General features: G+C 48.3%; 1 protein-coding gene across 1 annotated transcript; it reads right to left on the bottom strand.

Annotated features, from left to right (window-relative positions):
• Positions 1 to 31: 31 nt before the first annotated feature.
• On the bottom strand, positions 32 to 25639 carry LOC120022524 (mediator of RNA polymerase II transcription subunit 30-like). The gene is made up of 5 exons (XM_038966472.1): positions 25532 to 25639; positions 4767 to 4998; positions 1351 to 1509; positions 934 to 1023; positions 32 to 799 (listed from the first exon to the last, which is right to left on the bottom strand). The coding sequence occupies exons 2-5, from the start codon at positions 4989 to 4991 to the stop codon at positions 704 to 706; spliced, it is 570 nt and encodes a 189-aa protein (XP_038822400.1). The 5' UTR covers positions 4992 to 4998; positions 25532 to 25639; the 3' UTR covers positions 32 to 703.
• Positions 25640 to 26158: the final 519 nt, after the last annotated feature.

The following is a 26158-nucleotide window of genomic DNA, read 5'->3' as shown; positions in this document are numbered from 1 at the left end:
TCACAACAAAAAAATCTGTGTTTTTACAATGTATTTATTTAGTAGAAAAAGACTCCATAACCGATTGCTTGTGCTTTCGCCGAGATCCTGCGCGGTGTACAAAAATAGATTCACACGCTTGACACTTCCTCAGCAGTCAGCATGCAAGGCTCTCAACCCTAGAGGTAAGCAGGTGGGTGTTGCCCAGCACTCAGGAAGCTAACCTCAATAACAATGCTGAGACACACTCAGACCTGAGATAAATAGCTGCCAGTGGCTAAGTTGTGATGAGATCCCATTGTCTTCAACTCAGTTTACAGGTGACAGTCACTAGTTGGGACACAAAGAATAAGGGCAGATTAAGCTGATACTAGATCAGCCTTTTGTGCACCGAGTGAAATTCACAACACTGAATTCAAGTTTATTTAGCTGGTCCCGAGTCAGTGCTTACCACTCAAAAAAAGGCAGGAAATGTACAATATCGGAGTAAAAAGAAAAAAGATACTGACAGTACAAAACATTTACGTCAACTCAGTTCATTCAATGTCTCTGAAAGCACCATACTGTAAAGGTAGATCACCAAAAGCTTCTAGCAGTCTGTCTCACACAAGTACAACAATGGTTGGAGGTACTAGGGCCTAGAGTTTTCCGGGTCAGGAAAAACCCACGGCCCCTGGTAGGAGGGGCATCGTGAAGTGCAGTGAGGGAGAGTTCATCTGTGATGTCATTTCCTGAGTGTCAGCATGGCGTTGACGTCCCATAACAGGTTCCTCATCTGATCCATCAGAATCTTCATCTCCTGGTTTTTCTGCCTCATCTTCTGTGGGAGGGACCATGACACACCGGGCCCAATCAGAATCAAGGAACTGTAACATCTCTGTACTAACTATTGGTTGTCATCCAACAAACGATAGTGAATCAGTGACATACAGACGAAGTGGACACGTCACAAACCTCCAGCACTTCTTGTCTTTCCTGGCTTACAGCCGGACTGCAGGGCTCCACTCTCACAGGGGCCATCTCCTCTCTTACATATGGCACCAGCTGGAAAGACAGACGTGTGATACACTAAGTTCATCACATCAAAACAACTACAGGACAATATACTGTCAAAGGTGGCAAAGTACAGACAGAAAAACAGGTAGAGCTTGTGTAGAGCCAGAAAGACAAACGTGCCTGATTCACACTAGAGGGCCGACCCGAATCGTACTGTGCTGGCTCGGATATTTCATTTTTCACATGATCCATACCAGCATGGTTCCAGCAACTACAGTGAATGCATAACCAAGCCAGCCCAGTACAGCTTGGATAGGCTCAGTAGAGCGAAAGGGTAATGGAGGATTTTTTTACATAGATTTAATTGAGCCCTACCTCTGAGGGTTCTTCCTGCAGGTCAGAAGTCATCTCAACACAGCGCTCGTAGAGAAGGCGGAGCTTGCGAAAAAGCAGGGCCAGCTGACGGAGGTGCTCCTGGAGTTTCCCGAAGCGGTCCTGATACACAGCCTGGCTCTGGGTCACCCCGTTAGGCAACTGATGGGGAAAGGGGGGGGGGGGACAACCACAGAATGACGCTAAAAAGTTGTGTGTATCTTTTTGAACGGCAGTGTGTGTATGTGTGTGTAATACACACACACAACCATTCAAAAGTTTGGGGTCACTTAAATTTCCATGTTTTTGAAAGAAAAGCAAATTTTTTGTCCATTAAAATAACATCAAGTTGATCAGTAATACAGTGTAGACATTGTTAATGTTGTAAATTACTTTTGTTGCTGGAAACGGCAGATTCTTTATGGAATATCTACATAGGCGTACAGAGGCCCATTATCAGCAAGCATCACTCCTGTGTTCCAATGGCACGTTGTGTTAGCTAATCCAAGTTTATCATTTTAAAAGGCTAATTGATCATTAGAAAACACTTTTGCAATTAGGTTAGCACAACTGAAAACTGTTGTTCTGATTAAAGAAGCAATAAAACTGGCCTTCTTTAGACTAGTTGAGTATCTGGAGCATCAGCATTTGTGGGTTCGATTACAGGCTCACAACGGCCAGAAACAAATAACTGTCTTCTGAAACTCGTCAGGCTATTCTTGTTCTGAGAAATGAAGGCTATTCCATGTGAGAAATTGGCAAGAAACTTAAGATCTTGTTCAACGGTGTGTACTACTCCCTTCACAGAACAGCGCAAACTGACTCTAACCAGAATAGATAGAGTGGGAGGCCCCGGTGCACAACTGAGCAAGAGGGCAAGTATTAGAGTGTCTAGTTTGAGAAACAGAAGCCTCACAAGTCCTCAACTGGCAGCTTCATTAAATAGTACCCGCAAAACACCAGTCTCAACATCAACAGTAAAGAGTCAACTCCGGGATGCTGGCCTTCTAGGCAGAGTTGCAAAGAAAAAGCCATATCTCAGACTGGCCAATAAAAAGAAAAGATTAAGATGGGCAAAAGAACACATACACTGGACAGAGAAAGATTGGGAAAAAGTGTTATGGACAGACGAATCTAAGTTTGAGGTGTTCGGATCACAAAGAACATAATTCGTGAGACGCAGAAAACATTTAAATATGCTGGAGGAGTGCTTGACGCCATCTGTCAAGCATGGTGGAGGCAATGTGATGGTCTGGGGGTGCTTTGGTGGTGGCGAAGTGGGAGATTTGTACAGGGTAAAGGGAATCTTGATGGCTATCACTCCATTTTGCAACGCCATGCCATACCCTGTGGACGGCGCTTAATTGGAGCCAATTTCCTCCTACAACAGAACAATGACCCAAAGCACAGCTCCAAACTATGCAAGAACTATTTAGGGAAGACCGTATGGTACGTAAGAAGTTCCCATCAAGCCAATCCAACTTGTGGGAGGTGCTTCAGGAAGCACTGGGTGAAATCTCTTCAGATTACCTCAACAAATTGACAACTAGAATGCCAAAGGTCTGCAGGGCTGTAATTGCTGCAAATGGAGGATTCTTTGACGAAGGCAAAGTGTGAAGGACACAATTATTATTTCAATGAAAAATCATTATTTATAACCTTGTCAACATCTTGACTATATTTCCTATTCATTTTTCAACTGATTTCATGTATGTTTTCATGGAAAACGAGTGACCCCAAACTTTTGAACAGTTCTGTGTGTATATATTACATACACACACTACCAGTCAAAAGTTTACACACCTACTCATTCAAGGGTTTCTTTATTTTTATTATATTCTACATAGTAGAATAATAGTTAAGACATAAAAACTATGAAATAACACACATGGAATCATGTAGTAACCAAGAAAGTTAAAACAAACATATCTTTTATATTCTTCAAAGTAGCCACCCTTTGCCTTGATGACAGCTTTGCACACTCTTGGCATTCTCTCAACCAGTTTCACCTGGAATGCTTTTCCAACAGTCTTGAAGGAGTTGGCTGCTTTTCCTTCACTCTGCGATCCAACTCATCTCAATTGGTTTGAGGTCGGGTGATTGTGGATTCCAGGTCATCTGATGCAGCACTCCATCACTCTCCTTCTTGGTCAAATAGCCCTTACACAGCCTGGAGGTGTGTTGGGTCATTGTCCTGTTGAAAACAAATGACAGTCCCACTAAGCGCAAACCAGATGGGATGGCGTATCGCTACAGAATGCTGTGGAAGCCATGCTGGTTAAATGTGCCTTGAATTCTAAATAAATCACAGACAGTGTCAGCAGCAAAGCACCCCCACACAATCACACCTCCATGCTTCACAGTGGGAACAACACATGTGGAGATGATCCATTCACCTTCTCTGCGTCTCACAAAGACATGGCAGTTGGAACAAAAAATCTAATTTGGACTCAGACCAAAGGACAGATTTCCACCGGTCTAACTTCCATTGCTTGTGTTTCTTGGCCCAAGCAAGTCTGTTCTTATTATTGGTGTCCTTTAGTAGTGGTTTCTTTGCAGCAATTCGACCATGAAGGCCTGATTGACGGAGTCTCCTCTGAACAGTTGAGGTCTTCCTTTCCTGTGGCGGTCCTCAGGAGAGCCAGTTCCATCGTAGCACTTGGTTTTATCGACTGCATTTGAAGAAACTTTCAAAGTTCTTGAAATGTTCCACATTGACTGACCTTCATGTCCTAAAGCAATGATGGACTGTCGTTTTGCATTGTTTTTTGAGCTGTTCTTGCTATAACATGGACTTGGTATTTTACCAAATAGGGCTATCTTCTGTATACCACCCCTACCTTTGTCACAATAACTGATTGGCTCAAACGCATTAAGAAATAAATAAATTACACAAATGTACTTTTAACAAGGCACACCTGTAATTGAAATGCATTCCAGGTGACTACCTCATGAAGCTGGTTGAGAGAATGCCAAGTGTGTGCAAAGCTGTCATCAAGGCAAAGGATGGCTACTTTGAAGAATCTCAAATATAAAGTATATTTCTGGGGTTACTACATGATTCCATATGTGTTATTTCCTAGTTTTGATGTCGTCACTATTATTCTACAATGTAGAAAATAGTAAAAATAAAGAAAAACCCTTGAATGAGTAGGGGTGTCCAAACTTTTGACTGGTACTGTATTTATATATACACACACTATAAACAGTATTATTTTGAATCTCTATGGGGGGGGACACTCGATGAGACTGACAGACAGCACATCATTCTTGAATTAACCTTCATTTCATCAGCCGAAATATTTCTCCCCAAACCCCCATAACAGCAGACATTTAAATGAGACGCGGATTTGAATACATATGTGAAAGCATAACTTGTCAAATGAATGTGTCGAACCTTTGGGAAACACTGGCCTTACCTGTGTGGCTCGTGTGATCTGGAAGATCTCCATGGTGCGTGTGACGATGTCCTGGACGGTTTCCTGGCCGATACGACAGAGGAACACAGGGGAGATCTCTCTCAGGGCTCCCTGAGGGAGCATGGGAGGCTGGCCGGGGCCTAAGCCTGGCGGCAGGTGGGACTGCTGCTGCTGGGAGAGCATACCAGCAAGACCAGGCCCCTTTTGAGGTAAGGGTGTAGCCATATGGGACCTAGGGAGGGGAAGAGGGACTCAAAGGGGAGGAAGGGAATGGGGAGGGGGTGTGGCACAATGGAGTTCACAGGTAAGCAAGCACTCATTTGCACAAAAAGCTTTTATCAAATATAAAAATCAAAAGGATACTGCTTTACTTAACAAAAGATTTGTTAAACCAAGTGAAAGATATTTGGGGGAGGCATTAACCCGTGTGGCTCAGTTGGTAGAGCATGGCACTTGCAATGCCAAGGTTGTGGGTTTGATTCCCATGGGGGACCAGTACATAAAGTATGAAACTGTGGGCTCTGGATAAGTTTGGTCTGCTATATGACCACGGGTGTTTTCACACTTGGTCTCTTTCAGACAGTTCGCTTAATTTTTGTGCAGTGTTGGAACTCGGCCCCTCAAGAGTCACAAAAGCGAACCGAATTCAGACCGAACCGAACTCAGACCACCTCTCGAGATGGTCTCAGTTTGGTTTGCTTTTGCAGCTCTTTTCAGGGGTCAGAGTTCCGTACTGTTTTCTTTTTTAGGGCAATTAGAACACAAAGCTCCCCAGGTTGGTTCACTTGTCATTATTCCCGCACCACACACTAGACTACTGCAACTCCGTTTCCCCTGCTATAGCACCACACACTAGACTACTGCAACTCCGTTTCCCCTGCTATAGCACCACACACTAGACTACTGCAACACCGTTTCCCCTGCTATAGCCCCTCACACTAGACTACTACAACACCGTTTCCCCTGCTATAGCCCCTCACACTAGACTACTACAACACCGTTTCCCCTGCTATAGCACCACACACTAGACTACTACAACACCGTTTCCCCTGCCATAACCCCTCACACTAGACTACTACAACACCGTTTCCCCTGCTATAGCACCACACACTAGACTACTGCAACTCCGTTTCCCCTGCTATAGCACCACACACTAGACTACTGCAACACCGTTTCCCCTGCTATAGCCCCTCACACTAGACTACTACAACACCGTTTCCCCTGCTATAGCACCACACACTAGACTACTACAACACCGTTTCCCCTGCCATAACCCCTCACACTAGACTACTACAACACCGTTTCCCCTGCTATAGCACCACACACTAGACTACTACAACACCGTTTCCCCTGCTATAGCACCACACACTAGACTACTGCAACACCGTTTCCCCTGCTATAGCCCCTCACACTAGACTACTACAACACCGTTTCCCCTGCCATAGCACCACACACTAGACTACTGCAACACCGTTTCCCCTGCTATAGCACCACACACTAGACTACTGCAACACCGTTTCCCCTGCCATAACCCCTCACACTAGACTACTGCAACACCGTTTCCCCTGCTATAGCACCACACACTAGACTACTACAACACCGTTTCCCCTGCTATAGCACCACACACTAGACTACTGCAACACCGTTTCCCCTGCTATAGCCCCTCACACTAGACTACTGCAACACCGTTTCCCCTGCCATAGCACCACACACTAGACTACTGCAACACCGTTTCCCCTGCTATAGCACCACACACTAGACTACTGCAACACCGTTTCCCCTGCCATAGCACCACACACTAGACTACTGCAACACCGTTTCCCCTGCTATAGCACCACACACTAGACTACTACAACACCGTTTCCCCTGCTATAGCACCACACACTAGACTACTGCAACACCGTTTCCCCTGCCATAGCACCACACACTAGACTACTACAACACCGTTTCCCCTGCTATAGCACCACACACTAGACTACTGCAACACCGTTTCCCCTGCTATAGCCCCTCACACTAAACTACTGCAACACCGTTTCCCCTGCTATAGCACCACACACTAGACTACTGCAACACCGTTTCCCCTGCCATAACCCCTCACACTAGACTACTGCAACACCGTTTCCCCTGCCATAGCACCACACACTAGACTACTGCAACACCGTTTCCCCTGCTATAGCACCACACACTAGACTACTGCAACAACGTTTCCCCTGCTATAGCCCCTCACACTAGACTACTGCAACACCGTTTCCCCTGCTATAGCACCACACAGACTACTACAACACCGTTTCCCCCTGCTATAGCACCACACACTAGACTACTGCAACACCGTATCCCCTGCCATAACCCCTCACACTAGACTACTGCAACACCGTTTCCCCTGCCATAGCACCACACACTAGACTACTGCAACACCGTTTCCCCTGCTATAACACCACACACTAGACTACTACAACACCGTTTCCCCTGCTATAGCACCACACACTAGACTACTGCAACACCGTTTCCCCTGCTATAGCCCCTCACACTAGACTACTACAACACCGTTTCCCCTGCTATAGCCCCTCACAATAGACTACTGCAACACCGTTTCCCCTGCTATAGCCCCTCACACTAGACTACTGCAACACCGTTTCCCCTGCTATAGCCCCTCACACTAGACTACTGCAACACCGTTTCCCCTGCTATAGCCCCTCACAATAGACTACTGCAACACCGTTTCCCCTGCTATAGCACCACACACTAGACTACTGCAACACCGTTTCCCCTGCCATAACCCCTCACACTAGACTACTGCAACACCGTTTCCCCTGCTATAGCACCACACACTAGACTACTACAACACCGTTTCCCCTGCTATAGCACCACACACTAGACTACTGCAACACCGTTTCCCCTGCTATAGCCCCTCACACTAGACTACTGCAACACCGTTTCCCCTGCCATAGCACCACACACTAGACTACTGCAACACCGTTTCCCCTGCTATAGCACCACACACTAGACTACTACAACACCGTTTCCCCTGCTATAGCACCACACACTAGACTACTGCAACACCGTTTCCCCTGCTATAGCACCACACACTAGACTACTGCAACACCGTTTCCCCTGCTATAGCACCACACACTAGACTACTGCAACACCGTTTCCCCTGCTATAGCACCACACACTAGACTACTGCAACACCGTTTCCCCTGCTATAGCACCACACACTAGACTACTGCAACACCGTTTCCCCTGCCATAGCACCACACACTAGACTACTGCAACACCGTTTCCCCTGCCATAGCACCACACACTAGACTACTGCAACACCGTTTCCCCTGCCATAGCACCACACACTAGACTACTGCAACACCGTTTCCCCTGCCATAGCACCACACACTAGACTACTACAACACCGTTTCCCCTGCTATAGCACCACATACTAGACTACTGCAACACCGTTTCCCCTGCTATAGCACCACACACTAGACTACTGCAACAACGTTTCCCCTGCTATAGCCCCTCACACTAGACTACTGCAACACCGTTTCCCCTGCTATAGCACCACACAGACTACTACAACACCGTTTCCCCCTGCTATAGCACCACACACTAGACTACTGCAACACCGTATCCCCTGCCATAACCCCTCACACTAGACTACTGCAACACCGTTTCCCCTGCCATAGCACCACACACTAGACTACTGCAACACCGTTTCCCCTGCTATAACACCACACACTAGACTACTACAACACCGTTTCCCCTGCTATAGCACCACACACTAGACTACTGCAACACCGTTTCCCCTGCTATAGCCCCTCACAATAGACTACTGCAACACCGTTTCCCCTGCCATAGCACCACACACTAGACTACTACAACACCGTTTCCCCTGCTATAGCACCACATACTAGACTACTGCAACACCGTTTCCCCTGCTATAACACCACACACTAGACTACTACAACACCGTTTCCCCTGCTATAGCACCACAAACTAGACTACTACAACACCGTTTCCCCTGCTATAGCCCCTCACAATAGACTACTGCAACACCGTTTCCCCTGCCATAGCCCCTCACACTAGACTACTGCAACACCGTTTCCCCTGCCATAACCCCTCACACTAGACTACTACAACACCGTTTCCCCTGCCATAACCCCTCACACTAGACTACTACAACACCGTTTCCCCTGCCATAACCCCTCATACTAGACTACTACAACACCGTTTCCCCTGCCATAGCCCCTCACACTAGACTACTGCAACACCGTTTCCCCTGCCATAACCCCTCACAATAGACTACTGCAACACCGTTTCCCCTGCCATAACCCCTCACACTAGACTACTACAACACCGTTTCCCCTGCCATAACCCCTCACACTAGACTACTGCAACACCGTTTCCCCTGCCATAACCCCTCACAATAGACTACTGCAACACCGTTTCCCCTGCCATAACCCCTCACACTAGACTACTACAACACCGTTTCCCCTGCCATAACCCCTCACACTAGACTACTGCAACACCGTTTCCCCTGCATTAGCACCACACACTAGACTACTGCAACACCGTTTCCCCTGCTATAGCACCACACACTAGACTACTGCAACACCGTTTCCCCTGCTATAGCACCACACACTAGACTACTGCAACACCGTTTCCCCTGCTATAGCACCACACACTAGACTACTGCAACACCGTTTCCCCTGCTATAGCACCACACACTAGACTACTGCAACACCGTTTCCCCTGCCATAGCACCACACACTAGACTACTGCAACACCGTTTCCCCTGCCATAGCACCACACACTAGACTACTGCAACACCGTTTCCCCTGCCATAGCACCACACACTAGACTACTACAACACCGTTTCCCCTGCTATAGCACCACATACTAGACTACTGCAACACCGTTTCCCCTGCTATAGCACCACACACTAGACTACTGCAACAACGTTTCCCCTGCTATAGCCCCTCACACTAGACTACTGCAACACCGTTTCCCCTGCTATAGCACCACACAGACTACTACAACACCGTTTCCCCCTGCTATAGCACCACACACTAGACTACTGCAACACCGTATCCCCTGCCATAACCCCTCACACTAGACTACTGCAACACCGTTTCCCCTGCCATAGCACCACACACTAGACTACTGCAACACCGTTTCCCCTGCTATAACACCACACACTAGACTACTACAACACCGTTTCCCCTGCTATAGCACCACACACTAGACTACTGCAACACCGTTTCCCCTGCTATAGCCCCTCACAATAGACTACTGCAACACCGTTTCCCCTGCCATAGCACCACACACTAGACTACTACAACACCGTTTCCCCTGCTATAGCACCACATACTAGACTACTGCAACACCGTTTCCCCTGCTATAACACCACACACTAGACTACTACAACACCGTTTCCCCTGCTATAGCACCACAAACTAGACTACTACAACACCGTTTCCCCTGCTATAGCCCCTCACAATAGACTACTGCAACACCGTTTCCCCTGCCATAGCCCCTCACACTAGACTACTGCAACACCGTTTCCCCTGCCATAACCCCTCACACTAGACTACTACAACACCGTTTCCCCTGCCATAACCCCTCACACTAGACTACTACAACACCGTTTCCCCTGCCATAACCCCTCATACTAGACTACTACAACACCGTTTCCCCTGCCATAGCCCCTCACACTAGACTACTGCAACACCGTTTCCCCTGCCATAACCCCTCACAATAGACTACTGCAACACCGTTTCCCCTGCCATAACCCCTCACACTAGACTACTACAACACCGTTTCCCCTGCCATAACCCCTCACACTAGACTACTGCAACACCGTTTCCCCTGCCATAACCCCTCACAATAGACTACTGCAACACCGTTTCCCCTGCCATAACCCCTCACACTAGACTACTACAACACCGTTTCCCCTGCCATAACCCCTCACACTAGACTACTGCAACACCGTTTCCCCTGCATTAGCACCACACACTAGACTACTGCAACACCGTTTCCCCTGCTATAGCACCACACACTAGACTACTGCAACACCGTTTCCCCTGCTATAGCCCCTCACACTAGACTACTGCAACACCGTTTCCCCTGCTATAGCACCACACACTAGACTACTGCAACACCGTTTCCCCTGCTATAACACCACACACTAGACTACTGCAACACCGTTTCCCCTGCTATAGCACCACACACTAGACTACTGCAACACCGTTTCCCCTGCTATAGCCCCTCACACTAGACTACTGCAACACCGTTTCCCCTGCCATAGCACCACACACTAGACTACTGCAACACCGTTTCCCCTGCTATAGCCCCTCACACTAGACTACTGCAACACCGTTTCCCCTGCCATAGCACCACACACTAGACTACTGCAACACCGTTTCCCCTGCTATAACACCACATACTAGACTACTGCAACACCGTTTCCCCTGCTATAACACCACATACTAGACTACTACAACACCGTTTCCCCTGCTATAGCACCAAACACTAGACTACTGCAACACCGTTTCACCTGCTATAACACCACATACTAGACTACTACAACACCGTTTCCCCTGCTATAGCCCCTCACACTAGACTACTGCAACACCGTTTCCCCTGCCATAGCACCACACACTAGACTACTGCAACACCGTTTCCCCTGCTATAGCCCCTCACACTAGACTACTGCAACACCGTTTCCCCTGCCATAGCACCACACACTAGACTACTGCAACACCGTTTCCCCTGCTATAACACCACATACTAGACTACTGCAACACCGTTTCCCCTGCTATAACACCACATACTAGACTACTACAACACCGTTTCCCCTGCTATAGCACCAAACACTAGACTACTGCAACACCGTTTCACCTGCTATAGCACCACACACTAGACTACTGCAACACCGTTTCCCCTGCTATAGCCCCTCACACTAGACTACTGCAACACCGTTTCCCCTGCTATAGCCCCTCACACTAGACTACTACAACACCGTTTCCCCTGCTATAGCCCCTCACAATAGACTACTGCAACGTTTCCCCTGCCATAGCACCACACACTAGACTACTGCAACACCGTTTCCCCTGCCATAGCACCACACACTAGACTACTGCAACACCGTTTCCCCTGCCATAGCACCACACACTAGACTACTGCAACACTGTTTCCCCTGCTATAGCACCACATACTAGACTACTGCAACACCGTTTCCCCTGCTATAACACCACACACTAGACTACTACAACACCGTTTCCCCTGCTATAGCCCCTCACACTAGACTACTACAACACCGTTTCCCCTGCTATAGCCCCTCACAATAGACTACTACAACACCGTTTCCCCTGCTATAGCCCTCACAATAGACTACTGCAACACCGTTTCCCCTGCTATAACACCACACACTAGACTACTGCAACACCGTTTCCCCTGCTATAGCACCACACACTAGACTACTGCAACACCGTTTCCCCTGCCATAACCCCTCACACTAGACTACTACAACACCGTTTCCCCTGCCATAACCCCTCACACTAGACTACTACAACACCGTTTCCCCTGCCATAACCCCTCACACTAGACTACTACAACACCGTTTCCCCTGCCATAACCCCTCACACTAGACTACTACAACACCGTTTCCCCTGCCATAGCCCCTCACACTAGACTACTGCAACACCGTTTCCCCTGCCATAACCCCTCACACTAGACTACTACAACACCGTTTCCCCTGCCATATCCCCTCACACTAGACTACTACAACACCGTTTCCCCTGCCATAACCCCTCACACTAGACTACTACAACACCGTTTCCCCTGCCATAACCCCTCATACTAGACTACTGCAACACCGTTTCCCCTGCCATAGCACCACACACTAGACTACTGCAACACCGTTTCCCCTGCTATAACACCACACACTAGACTACTGCAACACTGTTTCCCCTGCCATAGCACCACACACTAGACTACTGCAACACCGTTTCCCCTGCTATAGCACCACATACTAGACTACTGCAACACCGTTTCCCCTGCTATAACACCACACACTAGACTACTACAACACCGTTTCCCCTGCCATAGCACCACACAATAGACTACTGCAACACCGTTTCCCCTGCCATAACCCCTCACACTAGACTACTACAACACCGTTTCCCCTGCCATATCCCCTCACACTAGACTACTACAACACCGTTTCCCCTGCCATAACCCCTCACACTAGACTACTGCAACACCGTTTCCCCTGCTATAACACCACACACTAGACTACTGCAACACTGTTTCCCCTGCCATAGCACCACACACTAGACTACTGCAACACCGTTTCCCCTGCTATAGCACCACATACTAGACTACTGCAACACCGTTTCCCCTGCTATAACACCACACACTAGACTACTACAACACCGTTTCCCCTGCCATAGCACCACACAATAGACTACTGCAACACCGTTTCCCCTGCCATAACCCCTCACACTAGACTACTACAACACCGTTTCCCCTGCCATATCCCCTCACACTAGACTACTACAACACCGTTTCCCCTGCCATAACCCCTCACACTAGACTACTACAACACCGTTTCCCCTGCCATAACCCCTCATACTAGACTACTGCAACACCGTTTCCCCTGCCATAGCACCACACACTAGACTACTGCAACACCGTTTCCCCTGCTATAACACCACACACTAGACTACTGCAACACCGTTTCCCCTGCCATAGCACCACACACTAGACTACTGCAACACCGTTTCCCCTGCTATAGCAACACATACTAGACTACTGCAACACCGTTTCCCCTGCTATAACACCACACACTAGACTACTACAACACCGTTTCCCCTGCTATAGCACCACACAATAGACTACTGCAACACCGTTTCCCCTGCCATAGCCCCTCACAATAGACTACTGCAACACCGTTTCCCCTGCTATAGCACCACACAGACTACTACAACACCGTTTCCCCTGCTATAGCACCACACAATAGACTACTGCAACACCGTTTCCCCTGCCATAACCCCTCACACTAGACTACTACAACACCGTTTCCCCTGCCATATCCCCTCACACTAGACTACTACAACACCGTTTCCCCTGCCATAACCCCTCACACTAGACTACTACAACACCGTTTCCCCTGCCATAACCCCTCATACTAGACTACTGCAACACCGTTTCCCCTGCCATAGCACCACACACTAGACTACTGCAACACCGTTTCCCCTGCTATAACACCACACACTAGACTACTGCAACACCGTTTCCCCTGCCATAGCACCACACACTAGACTACTGCAACACCGTTTCCCCTGCTATAGCACCACATACTAGACTACTGCAACACCGTTTCCCCTGCTATAACACCACACACTAGACTACTACAACACCGTTTCCCCTGCCATAGCACCACACAATAGACTACTGCAACACCGTTTCCCCTGCCATAGCCCCTCACAATAGACTACTGCAACACCGTTTCCCCTGCTATAGCACCACACAGACTACTACAACACCGTTTCCCCTGCTATAGCACCACACAATAGACTACTACAACACCGTTTCCCCTGCTATAGCACCACACAATAGACTACTACAACACCGTTTCCCCTGCTATAGCACCACACACTAGACTACTGCAACACCGTTTCCCCTGCTATAACACCACACACTAGACTACTGCAACACCGTTTCCCCTGCTATAGCACCACACACTAGACTACTACAACACCGTTTCCCCTGCTATAGCACCACACACTAGACTACTGCAACACCGTTTCCCCTGCCATAACCCCTCACACTAGACTACTACAACACCGTTTCCCCTGCCATAACCCCTCACACTAGACTACTACAACACCGTTTCCCCTGCCATAACCCCTCATACTAGACTACTACAACACCGTTTCCCCTGCCATAACCCCTCACACTAGACTACTACAACACCGTTTCCCCTGCCATAACCCCTCATACTAGACTACTACAACACCGTTTCCCCTGCCATAACCCCTCACACTAGACTACTACAACACCGTTTCCCCTGCTATAGCACCACACACTAGACTACTACAACACCGTTTCCCCTGCCATAACCCCTCACACTAGACTACTGCAACACCGTTTCCCCTGCCATAGCACCACACACTAGACTACTGCAACACCGTTTCCCCTGCTATAACACCACATAGACTACTACAACACCGTTTCCCCTGCCATAGCACCAAACACTAGACTACTGCAACACCGTTTCACCTGCTATAGCACCACACACTAGACTACTGCAACACCGTTTCCCCTGCCATAACCCCTCATACTAGACTACTACAACACCGTTTCCCCTGCCATAACCCCTCACACTAGACTACTACAACACCGTTTCCCCTGCTATAGCACCACACACTAGACTACTACAACACCGTTTCCCCTGCCATAACCCCTCACACTAGACTACTGCAACACCGTTTCCCCTGCTATAGCACCACACACTAGACTACTGCAACACCGTTTCCCCTGCTATAGCCCCTCACACTAGACTACTGCAACACCGTTTCCCCTGCCATAGCACCACACACTAGACTACTGCAACACCGTTTCCCCTGCTATAGCCCCTCACACTAGACTACTGCAACACCGTTTCCCCTGCCATAGCACCACACACTAGACTACTGCAACACCGTTTCCCCTGCTATAACACCACATACTAGACTACTACAACACCGTTTCCCCTGCTATAGCACCAAACACTAGACTACTGCAACACCGTTTCACCTGCTATAGCACCACACACTAGACTACTGCAACACCGTTTCCCCTGCTATAGCCCCTCACACTAGACTACTGCAACACCGTTTCCCCTGCTATAGCCCCTCACACTAGACTACTACAACACCGTTTCCCCTGCTATAGCCCCTCACAATAGACTACTGCAACGTTTCCCCTGCCATAGCACCACACACTAGACTACTGCAACACCGTTTCCCCTGCCATAGCACCACACACTAGACTACTGCAACACCGTTTCCCCTGCCATAGCACCACACACTAGACTACTGCAACACTGTTTCCCCTGCTATAGCACCACATACTAGACTACTGCAACACCGTTTCCCCTGCTATAACACCACACACTAGACTACTACAACACCGTTTCCCCTGCTATAGCCCCTCACACTAGACTACTACAACACCGTTTCCCCTGCTATAGCCCCTCACAATAGACTACTACAACACCGTTTCCCCTGCTATAGCCCTCACAATAGACTACTGCAACACCGTTTCCCCTGCTATAGCACCACACACTAGACTACTGCAACACCGTTTCCCCTGCTATAGCACCACACAGACTACTGCAACACCGTTTCCCCTGCTATAACACCACACACTAGACTACTGCAACACCGTTTCCCCTGCTATAGCACCACACACTAGACTACTGCAACACCGTTTCCCCTGCCATAACCCCTCACACTAGACTACTACAACACCGTTTCCCCTGCCATAACCCCTCACACTAGACTACTACAACACCGTTTCCCCTGCCATAACCCCTCACACTAGACTACTACAACACCGTTTCCCCTGCCATAACCCCTCACACTAGACTACTACAACACCGTTTCCCCTGCCATAGCCCCTCACACTAGACTACTGCAACACCGTTTCCCCTGCCATAACCCCTCACACTAGACTACTACAACACCGTTTCCCCTGCCATATCCCCTCACACTAGACTACTACAACACCGTTTCCCCTGCCATAACCCCTCACACTAGACTACTACAACACCGTTTCCCCTGCCATAACCCCTCATACTAGACTACTGCAACACCGTTTCCCCTGCCATAGCACCACACACTAGACTACTGCAACACCGTTTCCCCTGCTATAACACCACACACTAGACTACTGCAACACCGTTTCCCCTGCCATAGCACCACACACTAGACTACTGCAACACCGTTTCCCCTGCTATAGCACCACATACTAGACTACTGCAACACCGTTTCCCCTGCTATAACACCACACACTAGACTACTACAACACCGTTTCCCCTGCCATAGCACCACACAATAGACTACTGCAACACCGTTTCCCCTGCCATAGCCCCTCACAATAGACTACTGCAACACCGTTTCCCCTGCTATAGCACCACACAGACTACTACAACACCGTTTCCCCTGCTATAGCACCACACAATAGACTACTACAACACCGTTTCCCCTGCTATAGCCCCACACACTAGACTACTGCAACACCGTTTCCCCTGCCATAGCACCACACACTAGACTACTGCAACACCGTTTCCCCTGCTATAGCACCACATACTAGACTACTGCAACACCGTTTCCCCTGCTATAACACCACACACTAGACTACTACAACACCGTTTCCCCTGCTATAGCACCACACAATAGACTACTGCAACACCGTTTCCCCTGCCATAGCCCCTCACAATAGACTACTGCAACACCGTTTCCCCTGCTATAGCACCACACAGACTACTACAACACCGTTTCCCCTGCTATAGCACCACACAATAGACTACTACAACACCGTTTCCCCTGCTATAGCCCCTCACAATAGACTACTGCAACACCGTTTCCCCTGCTATAGCACCACACACTAGACTACTGCAACACCGTTTCCCCTGCTATAGCACCACACACTAGACTACTGCAACACCGTTTCCCCTGCTATAACACCACACACTAGACTACTGCAACACCGTTTCCCCTGCTATAGCACCACACACTAGACTACTACAACACCGTTTCCCCTGCTATAGCACCACACACTAGACTACTGCAACACCGTTTCCCCTGCCATAACCCCTCACACTAGACTACTACAACACCGTTTCCCCTGCCATAACCCCTCATACTAGACTACTACAACACCGTTTCCCCTGCCATAGCCCCTCACACTAGACTACTACAACACCGTTTCCCCTGCCATAGCCCCTCACACTAGACTACTGCAACACCGTTTCCCCTGCCATAACCCCTCACACTAGACTACTACAACACCGTTTCCCCTGCCATAACCCCTCACACTAGACTACTACAACACCGTTTCTCCTGCCATAACCCCTCACACTAGACTACTACAACACCGTTTCCCCTGCCATAACCCCTCACACTAGACTACTACAACACCGTTTCCCCTGCCATAACCCCTCACACTAGACTACTACAACACCGTTTCCCCTGCCATAACCCCTCACACTAGACTACTACAACACCGTTTCCCCTGCCATAACCCCTCACACTAGACTACTACAACACCGTTTCCCCTGCTATAGCACCACATACTAGACTACTACAACACCGTTTCCCCTGCCATAACCCCTCACACTAGACTACTGCAACACCGTTTCCCCTGCTATAGCCCCACACACTAGACTACTGCAACACCGTTTCCCCTGCCATAACCCCTCACACTAGACTACTGCAACACCGTTTCCCCTGCCATAACCCCTCACACTAGACTACTACAACACCGTTTCCCCTGCCATAACCCCTCATACTAGACTACTACAACACCGTTTCCCCTGCCATAACCCCTCACACTAGACTACTACAACACCGTTTCCCCTGCCATAACCCCTCACACTAGACTACTACAACACCGTTTCCCCTGCCATAACCCCTCACACTAGACTACTACAACACCGTTTCCCCTGCCATAACCCCTCATACTAGACTACTGCAACACCGTTTCCCCTGCCATAGCACCACACACTAGACTACTGCAACACCGTTTCCCCTGCTATAACACCACACACTAGACTACTGCAACACCGTTTCCCCTGCCATAGCACCACACACTAGACTACTGCAACACCGTTTCCCCTGCTATAGCACCACATACTAGACTACTGCAACACCGTTTCCCCTGCTATAACACCACACACTAGACTACTACAACACCGTTTCCCCTGCTATAGCACCACACAGACTACTACAACACCGTTTCCCCTGCTATAGCACCACACAGACTACTACAACACCGTTTCCCCTGCTATAGCACCACACACTAGACTACTGCAACACCGTTTCCCCTGCTATAACACCACACACTAGACTACTGCAACACCGTTTCCCCTGCTATAGCACCACACACTAGACTACTACAACACCGTTTCCCCTGCTATAGCACCACACACTAGACTACTGCAACACCGTTTCCCCTGCCATAACCCCTCACACTAGACTACTACAACACCGTTTCCCCTGCCATAACCCCTCACACTAGACTACTACAACACCGTTTCCCCTGCCATAACCCCTCATACTAGACTACTACAACACCGTTTCCCCTGCCATAACCCCTCACACTAGACTACTACAACACCGTTTCCCCTGCCATAACCCCTCACACTAGACTACTACAACACCGTTTCCCCTGCCATAACCCCTCATACTAGACTACTACAACACCGTTTCCCCTGCCATAACCCCTCACACTAGACTACTACAACACCGTTTCCCCTGCTATAGCACCACACACTAGACTACTACAACACCGTTTCCCCTGCCATAACCCCTCACACTAGACTACTGCAACACCGTTTCCCCTGCCATAGCACCACACACTAGACTACTGCAACACCGTTTCCCCTGCTATAACACCACATAGACTACTACAACACCGTTTCCCCTGCCATAGCACCAAACACTAGACTACTGCAACACCGTTTCACCTGCTATAGCACCACACACTAGACTACTGCAACACCGTTTCCCCTGCCATAACCCCTCATACTAGACTACTGCAACACCGTTTCCCCTGCTATAACACCACACACTAGACTACTACAACACCGTTTCCCCTGCTATAGCACCACACAGACTACTACAACACCGTTTCCCCTGCTATAGCACCACACAGACTACTACAACACCGTTTCCCCTGCTATAGCACCACACACTAGACTACTGCAACACCGTTTCCCCTGCTATAACACCACACACTAGACTACTGCAACACCGTTTCCCCTGCTATAGCACCACACACTAGACTACTACAACACCGTTTCCCCTGCTATAGCACCACACACTAGACTACTGCAACACCGTTTCCCCTGCCATAACCCCTCACACTAGACTACTACAACACCGTTTCCCCTGCCATAACCCCTCACACTAGACTACTACAACACCGTTTCCCCTGCCATAACCCCTCATACTAGACTACTACAACACCGTTTCCCCTGCCATAACCCCTCACACTAGACTACTACAACACCGTTTCCCCTGCCATAACCCCTCACACTAGACTACTACAACACCGTTTCCCCTGCCATAACCCCTCATACTAGACTACTACAACACCGTTTCCCCTGCCATAACCCCTCACACTAGACTACTACAACACCGTTTCCCCTGCTATAGCACCACACACTAGACTACTACAACACCGTTTCCCCTGCCATAACCCCTCACACTAGACTACTGCAACACCGTTTCCCCTGCCATAGCACCACACACTAGACTACTGCAACACCGTTTCCCCTGCTATAACACCACATAGACTACTACAACACCGTTTCCCCTGCCATAGCACCAAACACTAGACTACTGCAACACCGTTTCACCTGCTATAGCACCACACACTAGACTACTGCAACACCGTTTCCCCTGCCATAACCCCTCATACTAGACTACTACAACACCGTTTCCCCTGCCATAACCCCTCACACTAGACTACTACAACACCGTTTCCCCTGCCATAACCCCTCACACTAGACTACTACAACACCGTTTCCCCTGCTATAGCACCACACACTAGACTACTACAACACCGTTTCCCCTGCCATAACCCCTCACACTAGACTACTGCAACACCGTTTCCCCTGCCATAGCACCACACACTAGACTACTGCAACACCGTTTCCCCTGCTATAACACCACATACTAGACTACTACAACACCGTTTCCCCTGCTATAGCACCAAACACTAGACTACTGCAACACCGTTTCACCTGCTATAGCACCACACACTAGACTACTGCAACACCGTTTCCCCTGCTATAGCCCCTCACACTAGACTACTGCAACACCGTTTCCCCTGCTATAGCCCCTCACAATAGACTACTGCAACAACGTTTCCCCTGCCATAGCACCACACACTAGACTACTGCAACACCGTTTCCCCTGCCATAGCACCACACACTAGACTATTGCAACACCGTTTCCCCTGCCATAGCACCACACACTAGACTACTGCAACACCGTTTCCCCTGCTATAGCCCCTCACACTAGACTACTGCAACACCGTTTCCCCTGCCATAGCCCCTCACAATAGACTACTGCAACACCGTTTCCCCTGCTATAGCCCTCACAATAGACTACTGCAACACCGTTTCCCCTGCTATAGCACCACACACTAGACTACTGCAACACCGTTTCCCCTGCTATAACACCACACACTAGACTACTGCAACACCGTTTCCCCTGCTATAACACCACACACTAGACTACTGCAACACCGTTTCCCCTGCCATAGCACCACACACTAGACTACTGCAACACCGTTTCCCCTGCCATAACCCCTCACACTAGACTACTACAACACCGTTTCCCCTGCCATAACCCCTCACACTAGACTACTACAACACCGTTTCCCCTGCCATAACCCCTCACACTAGACTACTACAACACCGTTTCCCCTGCCATAACCCCTCACACTAGACTACTACAACACCGTTTCCCCTGCCATAACCCCTCACACTAGACTACTACAACACCGTTTCCCCTGCCATAACCCCTCACACTAGACTACTACAACACCGTTTCCCCTGCCATAACCCCTCACACTAGACTACTACAACACCGTTTCCCCTGCCATAGCCCCTCACACTAGACTACTGCAACACCGTTTCCCCTGCCATAACCCCTCACACTAGACTACTGCAACACCGTTTCCCCTGCCATAACCCCTCACACTAGACTACTACAACACCGTTTCCCCTGCCATAACCCCTCACACTAGACTACTACAACACCGTTTCCCCTGCCATAACCCCTCATACTAGACTACTGCAACACCGTTTCCCCTGCCATAACCCCTCACACTAGACTACTGCAACACCGTTTCCCCTGCTATAGCACCACACACTAGACTACTACAACACCGTTTCCCCTGCCATAACCCCTCACACTAGACTACTGCAACACCGTTTCCCCTGCCATAGCACCACACACTAGACTACTGCAACACCGTTTCCCCTGCTATAACACCACATACTAGACTACTACAACACCGTTTCCCCTGCTATAGCCCCTCACACTAGACTACTGCAACACCGTTTCCCCTGCTATAGCCCCTCACAATAGACTACTGCAACACCGTTTCCCCTGCCATAGCACCACACACTAGACTACTGCAACACCGTTTCCCCTGCCATAGCACCACACACTAGACTACTGCAACACCGTTTCCCCTGCCATAGCACCACACACTAGACTACTACAACACCGTTTCCCCTGCTATAGCACCACACACTAGACTACTGCAACACCGTTTCCCCTGCCATAACCCCTCACACTAGACTACTGCAACACCGTTTCCCCTGCCATAACCCCTCACACTAGACTACTACAACACCGTTTCCCCTGCCATAACCCCTCACACTAGACTACTACAACACCGTTTCCCCTGCCATAACCCCTCACACTAGACTACTACAACACCGTTTCCCCTGCCATAACCCCTCACACTAGACTACTACAACACCGTTTCCCCTGCCATAACCCCTCACACTAGACTACTACAACACCGTTTCCCCTGCCATAGCCCCTCACACTAGACTACTGCAACACCGTTTCCCCTGCCATAACCCCTCACACTAGACTACTACAACACCGTTTCCCCTGCCATAACCCCTCACACTAGACTACTACAACACCGTTTCCCCTGCCATAACCCCTCACACTAGACTACTACAACACCGTTTCCCCTGCCATAACCCCTCACACTAGACTACTACAACACCGTTTCCCCTGCCATAACCCCTCACACTAGACTACTACAACACCGTTTCCCCTGCCATAACCCCTCATACTAGACTACTACAACACCGTTTCCCCTGCCATAACCCCTCACACTAGACTACTGCAACACCGTTTCCCCTGCTATAGCACCACACACTAGACTACTACAACACCGTTTCCCCTGCTATAGCACCACACACTAGACTACTACAACACCGTTTCCCCTGCCATAACCCCTCACACTAGACTACTACAACACCGTTTCCCCTGCTATAGCACCACATACTAGACTACTACAACACCGTTTCCCCTGCCATAACCCCTCACACTAGACTACTGCAACACCGTTTCCCCTGCTATAGCCCCACACACTAGACTACTGCAACACCGTTTCCCCTGCCATAACCCCTCACACTAGACTACTACAACACCGTTTCCCCTGCTATAGCACCACATACTAGACTACTACAACACCGTTTCCCCTGCCATAACCCCTCACACTAGACTACTGCAACACCGTTTCCCCTGCTATAGCCCCACACACTAGACTACTGCAACACCGTTTCCCCTGCCATAACCCCTCACACTAGACTACTGCAACACCGTTTCCCCTGCCATAACCCCTCACACTAGACTACTACAACACCGTTTCCCCTGCCATAACCCCTCACACTAGACTACTACAACACCGTTTCCCCTGCCATAACCCCTCACACTAGACTACTACAACACCGTTTCCCCTGCCATAACCCCTCACACTAGACTACTGCAACACCGTTTCCCCTGCCATAGCACCACACACTAGACTACTGCAACACCGTTTCCCCTGCTATAACACCACACACTAGACTACTGCAACACCGTTTCCCCTGCCATAGCACCACACACTAGACTACTGCAACACCGTTTCCCCTGCTATAACACCACACACTAGACTACTGCAACACCGTTTCCCCTGCTATAGCACCACACACTAGACTACTGCAACACCGTTTCCCCTGCTATAGCACCACATACTAGACTACTGCAACACCGTTTCCCCTGCCATAGCACCACACACTAGACTACTGCAACACCGTTTCCCCTGCCATAACCCCTCATACTAGACTACTACAACACCGTTTCCCCTGCCATAACCCCTCACACTAGACTACTACAACACCGTTTCCCCTGCCATAACCCCTCACACTAGACTACTACAACACCGTTTCCCCTGCTATAGCACCACACACTAGACTACTACAACACCGTTTCCCCTGCCATAACCCCTCACACTAGACTACTACAACACCGTTTCCCCTGCTATAGCACCACACACTAGACTAATGCAGCACCGTTCCCCTGCCATAGCTCCTCATGTTGGTGCCACAAAAAAAGAGAGAAAATTATGATGAGCAGTATTGCAGAAAAAACATGATTAGCAATTGTCAAGGATGCACAGAAATTCTAAAATGCAAGGAGTTTTCAGTTCAGATTATTTGTTTGCAATATGTGATCTATAGGCTAAGAGAGCTTCATAAGCTGTTTACTCAATTGTGGGGGTTGAATAGTGTGAAAAGACAACATATTTGGTGAGAATCACAAAATAGGGTACAAAATCCATTTCAGCTCTTAAAGGGACGGTAGCCTACATTGGGTGTACAATTTTCTATTACAGCATTATTTAATCTGCAGTTATTCTTCTGCTATTTATTCTGTTACCAATAATATTTACAAGTTAAAAGTATCTTCTGATTACAATTACGACTCATCTTTCTACTAAATGCAATCGATTAGCTTTCAAAATGTAAGTAGGTATATGGTATACCTAGCTGTCCAATAACACATTCTGATGGAATAGCTTGTCCTGCACTTTGTAAAAACCCAGTGTATTGAGTTAATGTTGGAAAAAGATCTGGGTTCCTTTCTAAACAGAGCAATGTGAATGCAAAGATGACTCGGATCACAAAATAGGGTTAGTGAACTGGAAAAAGAGTTGAGTCATTTAAAGGCAAGGCCAGCTTGAATACAAAGATAATAGCTCTTTAGCTTTTTTTTTTTACCAGAGTTCCCTTTAAAGAGGACTATGTCAATGTAAATAACAGCACCCTTGTTATGCTAACGTTAGCTACTAATTTGCTAGCCCAATAATGGACTAAATGAGCTTAATGTTACTCATTATGGCCCAAGGACCTTGCATGTTCTGTTTAAAGGAGAATTGGCTCTGGAAGCCAAAACAGCCAAATACTCCATCTAAATTACACGTGACTCGATTCCAAATGCGGTACTTTTTCTAGAAATATACATCCCTGTACTTTCATATCACATCAAAATAATCTCACAAATTCAAAATACACACCGTTTTAACCTTTTTTTATGATATACGTGTAGAGGAGGGGGGGTCATTAAGGAACGTTGGAGGGGGGGGCGTTCCTGCCGATTGGCTGCAATTGCACACTATTGAGTACCGAAGACGACTTAGTTCAACGACTCTTATTTGTAAAGTAATGGGACTAAGAGTCTCAATCAAGGGCTACTAAGCTAACGTTAGCTAGTTATTCACGAAATAGAAACGTGTGTAAATTAGTTGCATACCAAAGAAGATCATGAACTGTCTCGACTTGGATAGCGTCGAGTCCCGCCTAGCTAAATTAAACAAGTGGAGTGATTGTTATGTTAGCCATAGCTAGCTAGTTAACGTGTTAGCTTGCTAAAGAATGAATGAAATACTATGAATCATGCTAGTGAAATAAAAATACATCAACTTACGGTGTAAAATGGTGTCCTTACAATTGTCCGCTGTGATTTATCGTAGCTACGTGTCTGGTTTATTTGTAAATGTGTTGTTCAGACGACTCAACAACCTCTTTCAAACAAGACGACCACGTTAGCTTGTCAAACACGTCACTTCCGGCTTCTATGGTACTGCAGTAGTACATTTATCCACTAGGGGATAGTAAAAGCATAGAGAGCAATGATGGGAGGGACAGTCTATATTTTGAATTTAACATAATAATTCACAAGCTCAGAATTGTCCTACAAAAATGTGTCATCTCATTCAATAAGACAGTGGAATAAAGACATATACACTTAAATTCAGCAGTACTATCCATAAATAAAATGATTATTCTATTAATGTCACAAGTTATAGCATATATCCCATTACTTTGGCCCTAAACGATCCTACACCAGGCCCATCTGCCTGGGAGGAAGGAACTTCCTGTAGATCTTCTAGACGAAAATATCTCACATCCAAATATTTCTCTGCAACTACATAATCTATCTTCTGTGATTTTCCACTCCATCAGTGCAGTGCAGTTGATCACCATAGCTATAAACTCAAGAAATGCAACTTTACTAAAACTCATCCTCTCTGGCTCGCTCCCCTCAGGCATA

Source organism: Salvelinus namaycush, chromosome 27 (genome assembly GCF_016432855.1).
Source record: "Salvelinus namaycush isolate Seneca chromosome 27, SaNama_1.0, whole genome shotgun sequence".
In the NCBI taxonomy this organism is placed as follows: Eukaryota; Metazoa; Chordata; class Actinopteri; order Salmoniformes; family Salmonidae; genus Salvelinus; species Salvelinus namaycush.
The sequence above is the reverse complement of the archived record's forward strand: the minus strand, read 5'-3'. Positions and strand labels throughout refer to the sequence as shown.

Excerpts from the sequence above, each read along its gene's own strand:
- LOC120022524 (XM_038966472.1), bottom strand. The coding sequence starts at position 4,991 with ATGGCTACACCCTTACCTCAAAAGGGGCCTGGTCTTGCTGGTATGCTC. Across the intron at positions 1,024-1,350 it reads TGCAGGAAGAACCCTCAGAG|CTGGTGCCATATGTAAGAGA; the intron begins GTAGGGCTCAAT and ends CTGTCTTTCCAG. Across the intron at positions 800-933 it reads AAAGACAAGAAGTGCTGGAG|AAGATGAGGCAGAAAAACCA; the intron begins GTTTGTGACGTG and ends TCCCTCCCACAG.